At 31.7% G+C, this 9,259-nt stretch overlaps 1 protein-coding gene across 1 annotated transcript; it reads right to left on the bottom strand.

Annotated features, from left to right (window-relative positions):
* Positions 1–357: 357 nt before the first annotated feature.
* LOC121211244 (beta-1,2-xylosyltransferase XYXT1) lies at positions 358–2,771 on the bottom strand. The gene is made up of 2 exons (XM_041083815.1): positions 2,210–2,771; positions 358–1,614 (listed from the first exon to the last, which is right to left on the bottom strand). Exons 1-2 carry the CDS (start codon positions 2,652–2,654, stop codon positions 452–454), a joined length of 1,608 nt encoding a protein of 535 aa, XP_040939749.1. The 5' UTR covers positions 2,655–2,771; the 3' UTR covers positions 358–451.
* Positions 2,772–9,259: the final 6,488 nt, after the last annotated feature.

The raw sequence follows: 9,259 nt of genomic DNA, 5'->3' as shown, positions 1-9,259 counted from the left end.
CTCAAGCCCGATTCACCTAGGCATACCCTAAATGACCTTTTTCATTTATATCTCTAAATTCAGTTAAATTCAATGTTGATGGTTAAAGTGGCTATTATGTCAATTTAATATCAAAAAAGAAATTTACTAATAGTTGGGTGGCTACTAGTGTAGTTTACCCAAAAAATTAAATCACCAATGAGCTTCACGTTTTCATGATTTTGAAAATTAACCCAAACAAATTATTGAGCCCAAATATCAACATTAGACCCCAAATGAATGATCAATTTCCTTTTTAAGACTGGGTTTTTGATAATACAAATGTTTATTTAAAAAACAAAAAAATATTTTATTTGACTAAAACAAAACAAATATATCCCCAATAAAAAATATATATGATTCTATTTCACACTTTACACTTGTTTAATCACTATACATTGAAGAAAAATGATTGAATATAATTTATAATAACTTACTCATGTAAAAGCTCAATAGCTCTTGACAAAATGAGTCTAAATCTATGTATATCAAGCTTCACATTTTGTTGCTGTAAATACACTGCCTTAAATGCATTCCAACCCTGTTTTGCAATTGCACCTGGATTCCTTATAACTTCATGGTGTGGTGGATATTGTTGAATCAATGTGCTCTCTTCTGTTTTAATTTTATATTCCAAATACCTTAAGTTCATGTCCTTCGATGGTTCTTCGAAATCGGTTCGGGCTAACCATTCGAACCCACCGATGGGTAAGATTTGGATTAAGATTGCGTTGTTTGGGAGAAAAACCATGTTGGTTAACCCAGCACCGTGGACACCCATCATTACATCACAAGCGTTTATGGTTTCAGCTACTTTTGCTACGTTTGAATCGGTCTCCGCGATGATTACCTTGTAGCCTAAGGTTCTTGCCATTGTCGCAATTGCTTTCGTGTTGGTGAAGGCTCGTGTTTTTTTCCTTGAAAGGATGAGGAGACGAGGTCGTTTTCTTCGATTGTTGTTGGTTAGCTTTACGGCGGTGGTTTTTTTCAATGAGTACGTTGTTCTAAGGAACTGTCGAAATTCTTTCAAGGAATGAGGTGATCTCGATGGATCGATGGTTAGTTCTTTAGGGTCGCGTTTTAGGCCGATGATCACGGTTGGGAGACAATGGACTTGTTGTTCGTTATCAATGTCGATTGGGTCGTAATGGGAAAGGTTTCGTAATATGGTCTTGAACTTGTTGATCCACCATGGGTTCTTGTTGGTGATAAGAAACTTCACTTCTCCGTTAAACTGTCGAGATGTTAGATAAAGAGGAATAATGATATCGGTGTAGTCGTGGAAATTGTTCCCCGCATATCCGCCAAGCGAAAAAACAACAGCCGGAACTCCATGGTACCGATTGCATTGATGCACTCCGTTGTCACCATCCTTTACCCCGGTTTTCACCCTCCATTTTGTTACTTGACTCAAAGCCTCGCGATCTCCTTTTCGAGCATACGGACCGATAATCCACGAACTATTTTCAGTCATCATACCAACTTGCAAAACCGTAGAGGATTTCCCATTGATCCTTATATCTCCATTCATCTCACAAAACTCTGTTCTTCCTTCAATATTGCAAATTGGCTCTATTATTTTCTCTGGTACGCCACCTAATCAATCAAAATAAAAAAAAAATGTCAGAATCACTAACAATCCTAAGTTTTCAACATGGGTTTTAAATTTTGTTAACTGTGGGTCGACTATTTCTGGAGAAGTCTTCGAACTCTTCTCAGTTGAATAGTTGACCGGTCTTTCAACGACTGAAAGTATTGTCTCCATGTAGGAGTTTTATCCTTAGCCACTACGGAAAGTCACGGAGAGGAGTACCTCAATTGGTAGAAATATGACCTGAAAGGTTTGAAAAAAGTGTTAATATACGGTGTGTGAATAATAATGAAGTCCATTGAGTACAGGTTAACTCGAACCATCAACTTGAGGCTTGGCCTTAGGTTAGTGGTTCGAGTCACCTTAATCTCAAGTAGCTTAATAATTATTCACACGCTCTATACTGGCATTTCCATCAATCGAGACACCCCCTCCGTGAACCATACACGGCTCTCCGTGAAGGTTAGGGATGAAACTCCAACATAGGGACAATACTTTCAGTTATTTAGGGACCGATTGACTATCCAACAAACAACACTTCAAAACCTTCTCCTGAAAGAGTTAACTCACCCTCAACACATCCACAAAACATACACTTACCCTGTCCTTGTTGAGAACTGCTTCCATTGTTGATCTCTAACACCGGCATCAACCTTGTATCATTCCTTATTACACCATTAGTGTAATTGAATCCCAACGTCTTAGAACTGCTCGTACTGAAACCGATCGTGTCATTTCTCGACGTTGAACTCATATTACTCGAACCGTCACTAACCATTTCAACTGTGGCATTAAAGCTAATTACAACATTACTAAAAAATGTTGCATTAGAGCTGATTGTATCATTGGCCCTCACCATCTTCAAACCATCATTGATTGATAGTCTCTTATTTACAGTTAAAGGACCCAAATAAGGCTTGAAGACAGTGGAGAAGCTCAATGCAATAAGAAAACAAGCTAGAAATGCTCCATATCCTAACTTTTTCTGGTCATATCGACTAAAGCTTCTAGCAAATATTGTATCGTACATTATTTTCTCACCCATTTTTTTCCACTCTGCAAACTTTAACTGCGTTCAACTTTCATATATATATATATATAGAAGGATATGAAGATGAAAGGAAGACAGGATGTGAAGACATTTTCAAGAGGCGGCGAATCAAAGGTTGGGGATACTATATTTTGAAGGACAATAATGGAGGATTCTTTTTGGGAATTATTGCTCCCCACGATTTTTTTGTTGTTGTTATATTTCTATAGTGAGACAAACAATCGATAGTGTAATGTAATTTTGAGCGTTTGTATATATGAGAAGAGTCATATTGAGGGTAGATTTTTTTTGGAGAAGTTTTCAAAATATTATTCTTTGACGGGTTAATATTATCTTTGTGTCGAGTTGAGATATTGTCTCTTAACTCCGATGAGAGCTCGAGTGCCTGAAGAAGATGTAAGAGGCATAGGTTCACAAGATGAAAGCACCTTGCCAGAAAAGATAATTCGTGGTGCACTACCTACCTACAAATGGGAAGTGGACATCCTCGCTTGATGCTAGGACTTCAACCAGGGCGAATCTAGAAATTTTTTTAGTGGGTTTGAAATAAAATTATAATTTTTTAAGAAGTTTAAATATAATTTTGTCATTTATTAATTTATGATTTCATTATTTTTAAAAGGATTAAATAAAAAAATTCATTTTTAAAGGGGTGAAATTGAAATTTTACCATATATTAACTTAAAATTTCATATTTAAGGACTAAATTGAATATTTTTCATTTTGAGAGACTTGGACCCCTTGCCTGCCCCCTTAAATTCAGTTCAACATCCCCGTTTGACGCCACTTACTTAGAGGACCGTGCATTGTAGCATACTTGCTCATTGATGCTATTTAAGTATTTGGGCTAAAATCCTACCAAGCGTGAATGTTCATATCTCCTTAATAGATGGTTGTGCGCCACACACAATCTTTTTCAACAAGAGAATCCTGCTCTAGCTTAACCTAGAAACAATACCAACCCGTTAAAGTTAAAGGGTTTTATTAGTAAAATAGCTCCTAAACTATATCTCAAATTTCAAATCAATCCTTAAAGTTTTGTTTTTATTTTGTCAAAAGTAATCTTAAATAAAAAAATAAAATAAAATAGATAATTTAGAAATCAATTCCTTAAAGAAAACGTTAAAAAAGCAAACTGGGAATCTGATATATTCAAACTACCATATATATTTTTTATTTTGTTACAATAATTGATTGTTGATCTTATAGCCAGTCAATGGACTGCACATTGAAGGGTATCCAACCAACTAAAAATAATAAAAATTTTCTAAGGTAGGAGAGTTTCAAAATTTTAGAGACACCAAATATGTTGAATTTTTTAAGGGTAGACTAAGACATGTTAACAATCTCTTTTTTTTATTACATGTTAACAATCTTTGTCACTTCGGTCATGGTTGGATATGCATAATGAATGTAAGGAGTAGGAGAAAGCTTGAATTAAAAATTTGCTGTCTCTTGTTGAAGAATATACGTGTCTTTTTATTTAATTATATAATAAAATTTTAATTAGTTAAGGGTTAACTAAATTAGATATGAAATAAATAAAAATAAAGGAGTTGTTAAGGGATTGCTTTCACAATAATACAACCACCCTTGGACTTTGTATACCTAAAATCCCGTCATTAAAATAATTTCATTATTAATTATTAATTATTATTATTCTCTCTTTTTTTTATACTCTTTTGATTATTCTTTTTTTTTTTCATATATATGTTAAAAAAATAAAATTCATTGGATGTTTATGTCTCGTGACAAATTTAATACCTATTGGGGGAATATTTCAACAAGTAAAGTCAAATAATATGGACAGTATTATATGCTACGTGTTCAAAAATATAATCATATGAATTTTTTAAAAATAAATGTTCAAAATTGAAAGCCTTGGAAGATAATTTTTGTAATATAATATGAGAAGAGAAATTAGTTTAATATTATTAGTTTTGATTTATATTCTCTTCCTTTATATGATTTTTATATGAGTAAACTATGCCCATGGTCACTTTTGTTTTTCTTAGGTTACGTTTTAGTCACTTATGTTTGAAATGTTACGTTTTATTCATTTACGTTATTATATTGTAACATTTTAGTCATTGAGCCGTTAATCGTTGTTAATGGTATAACGATAAGCTGATGTGGCACATTAAATCATCATTTCAAACAAAATTTTAGGTTAAATTATACAATTGGTCCCTATGTTTTTTCGTTTTAAGCAATTTAATTTTTTTTATGTTCTTTAAACTTTTCTCTCTCTTTTTTCCATTCTCTTTTGTTTCTCTCTCTGTTTTCATACTTTTCCCATTTCTTTTAGCATATTAGGAAGTCAAATTGGTAGTGAAAAAATAAGTAGGAAGTCGACGGTCATCATTGCCTATAACCAAAACCCATAAACCCATACCATGCTTTTTTCTTCATTGCCAATTCGACTTCCTGGTATGTTAAAAGAAATAAAGAAGGTAGGAAAACAAAGGGAGAAGCAAAAGAGAACGGAAAAAAAAAGTTAAAAGAACATAAAAGAATTAAATTGTTCAAAACGAAAAATTACGGGTACCAATTAATAATTTAACCTAAATTTTTGTTTGAAATGATAATTTAACGTGCCACGTCAGCTTATTGTTACACAATTAATGACAATTAACAGCTCAGTGACTAAAATGTTACAACATGATAACATAAGTAACTAAAACGTAACATTTCAAATATAAGTGACTAAAATGTAACTTAAGGTAAACAAAAGTGACCATGAGTGTAGTTTATCCTTTTTATATTTCTACATTTCACGATTATTGTACCCATGCAAATAATTAATTTATTGTAGAAGAATAACATTGATTTTTAAGTTCGGAATGATTATAGTTTTTACATAGAATTTGAGATCAAGAATAATGATAAAAGCGAGAGTTGTAGATATTGATAACTGATTACGTCATAAGTAATAGAGTCTTTCGCAATGAGCGACAATTCTTTATGGAAATCAGAAAAAAAAAAATTTTACCAGATGATAATAAGAGGATGTTATCGATCAACTGCTTCTTTTTCTACCAATTCGGCTTTATTTTCTTTTTCGATAAGAGACTATAATATGTTTCCTAATATATTGTGTCTCATAAAACTTAATCAAACTTTAGATAAATGTGGAGTTTAATTGTAATTAGAAGTATTAATTTGCCAGGACAATTCAAAGTTTGTAAATTATTTAAATTAAAATTACGTCACGTAATTGCATTATACGTGATAATGTTAGAAATGAATTATTTTGTATTTGTTAAATAACAGTGAAAGTAACATGAAAACAACTATCACATTACTTGCTGTCGGAAAAAATTGTCAAAATTTGGTATGAAAATCACCTCTCCATGTTTGGGTTAAAATCCATCCGTTACTTTAAAAATTAATACAAAGAATATCAACGTACATGCTTTACGTAAGATTCATCTATTAAATACGAAAATTAATTTGTGAATGATGCATTAAATATTAAGAGATGAAAAAGTAATTTGAGCTAAAATTATATATATATATATATTTAATTACTCAGAGATGTTATCATTGGGATGAAAAATGAAAAAGTAATAAAATATATAAGACTATTCTTTTAAAAAATTTATTATTATAAATAGAGTTATATATTCATGCAGTTATAAGGTAGAATTAAATTAATATAAAGTATAAAATAATAAAGAATTTAGACAAAACTCATACATGCCATATGTATATGATGAGACTCAAAACTCGCACATTATTCACATAATGAAATTTAAACTTAGATGTTCAAAAACCCAGAACAATGGTGAATACAAGGGGCAAGCACCCCCTCCCTCAAAGATAATCAAATTATAAATTACACTTTGGCCACTTTAAAATAAATGAAATTATATTTACTCCCTTCATAGATAATGAAATTATAAAAGAATTTTGACCCAAAACAATATATTAAAGATTAATATTTTGAATTAGTGATTGAAGCTTATGTTGAATTTATGGAGTCAAACTTTAAACAACACTACATGCTAATCCAACTCGGCTTGACCCAGCACACTTTATTAGTAGGCCTTTTATTGGAATCACATGCAGTAGCTTATGATAAAGTCTTCACTTGAAAATACTTAATTGTAAAACGAAATTTAGAAATTTGCTATCAGCTACTATAAAGAATTAGGGTTAATTTCATGAAATGTCATCAAATTATCACACATGTTTCAAATTGATCCTTAAACTTCAAACCGTACTAATATTATATCAGGGAGCATCAAGTGAAACATATTCAAAATACGTAAATCAAATTATGAACACGCGTACCTACTACATGAACAACTTGATTCTAACATGTTAAAAAATAGATAATATCAACAAATTTATAAGAGTTATTTTTCTTAACACATCAAATCCAAATTGTATATGACTTAAATACACACGTATTTAAAATTTGATTCACATTACTAGTTACTAATAATCTCCAAAACCTTGGGACTTAGCATTTAGGCATTTGGAATTCTCTTAACAGATAAACATTACCATTGTTGAGCTGTGCAACATGGCCAGCAAAACTAAGCATAGTCTCCACGTATGCATCTCTCCATTTCCTCAATGGCACCTTCACTCTGCCTTTGATCATTCCCTTTCGACGGCGCTCACCCAACATCAAAACCGTCTCATTTTCGTCATCACCGTGGCGGCTAGTACCCCTAGTGGAGGCAGCTCGTTTAAGCTTGCGGTACTTTTTTCTCTTCATGTACCTCTTCATGCTCAAACAAATTGGAACTTTAGCAGCTTCTATGTTTAGTATGAAAGAGATTACGGTAGATAAGGGCATTATGCGAAATGCGAAGAATATAAGTAAATTGAACTTTGGGGGGCTATAATTAAAATGTATCAATGAAATGAATTGCAGAGTAGATGAAATTTTGGACCTAATTTTATCAACAAAAAGGGGGTTTTCAAGTGTAGTGACTTAAAAGCTATTAATGGAAGGAGTCCATGCTTGATACAACTTATAAAGTCACTGTTTTAGGTTATGAAACACGTTATCACTAGAGTTCTTTAAATACATAGTTTATTTTCATCGGCTAATTAAATGCCAAATAATTCATTTCAAAATAATTAAAATTTTAATTAAGTTGTTTGTCAAAAAATGTAATAAATTGTTTCCTTTAAATTATGATTGATATCAAATTAAATCTTTAAATTTATTTTTTTGTCGAAGTCCTTTGGGAGTGGTTAATTGTTAATGTGGCACCTAACATTAAAAATTAATGACAGAACAAGTTGACGTGAAAGAAATGATGACGTGGAGAGATTAATTGATTTTTTTTAAACCTGACTAAACTTGATTTGATTATAAAAGATTAATAATATAAATTTATCTTACTCAAATCCAGATTGGTTCAAACTCAAAACTAATTCAAACCAAAATACTCTAAAGGTAAAATGGTAAAAATTTAAAATGATTTAATTTAAAAAATGTAAACTATAAATTCAAATGATTTAAAATCAAATTATTCAAAAAATTCAAACTTAAATAAACATTTCCACATGAAATATATATTTATTTTCAATTTTTTTAGGGTGGGATAAAGTGTAAACTACCCCCAACTAATAGCATTAAATTTTTTACAACCAATTTAGAAACTTGGGCTACAATTGCATTCCCTTATCATTGGGATGCTTCAATTACAAGATTGAATTTAATTGCAAAATAATCCTTTGCCTTGAGGACCATCAATTTCTTGATAGAATGGGAAATAGTAAGGTTTTTAGGAATAATAATCAATCATAATTTATAGCTAGGGCCAAATAATTCAGCTACCTCACTCTCCCAAATAATTAAGTGTTGAATATTGGCAATATCCCACATTAGGAAAAGATAGAAAGGGAGGGGGTTTGGTTTGTTATATATAGAACCCCTCCCCCTTTGGTTGTATGATCCCAAAATCTTCTCCTTTGTAATATTTCTAGAAGAAATATTGATTTGGTAGTGTCCGAGGACGTAAGCTAAATTGGCCGAACCTCGTTAAAACTCTGGTATTTTATTTCTTATTTGTTTGCTTTTATTTAATAGCTTTATGTTGGTTATATTTATTTAGTTATTATTGCTATAAATATCTAAGTGAGTTCTGTCTAGTTGTTGGGTTTTAAGCGGGACCATTGTGACCCCTCCAATTTAACTGGGAATTTTCTTAGTATAATTGTTGGCATAATAATTATCTAAATATTTCTGATAATATTGTTATTAATATTATCGTCGCTTCCGCAACAATTGGTATCCGAGCCAAGGTTTTGTAGTATGCTCTGTGTTTGCAGCTTAGTCTGATCTTACACATCAGAAACATTTCCTAAAGCTTGTGGGTATTCTGCATTTGGTGGCTATTAAGTAGAAGCTATGGCAAAAATGACAGAAGAAAAACCATCCATATCAACAACTTCCACTTCGTACATTTTGCCGAGGATTGGAACTGCAAATACGAGTTTGTAGTGGAAATTTTTGATGGAACAGGTCATTTCGGCATGTGGCAAAGTGAGCTTCTAGATGCCCTATTTCAACAGGGTCTAGATATTGCCATTGAGGAAGAAAAACCAGAAGGGGTTGATGATAAAGAATGGAA

The sequence above is a fragment of the Gossypium hirsutum genome, chromosome A12, assembly GCF_007990345.1.
Source record: "Gossypium hirsutum isolate 1008001.06 chromosome A12, Gossypium_hirsutum_v2.1, whole genome shotgun sequence".
Lineage (NCBI taxonomy): Eukaryota > Viridiplantae > Streptophyta > Magnoliopsida > Malvales > Malvaceae > Gossypium > Gossypium hirsutum.
Note: the sequence above shows the minus strand (reverse complement) of the source record. Positions and strands in the feature narration are given on the sequence as shown.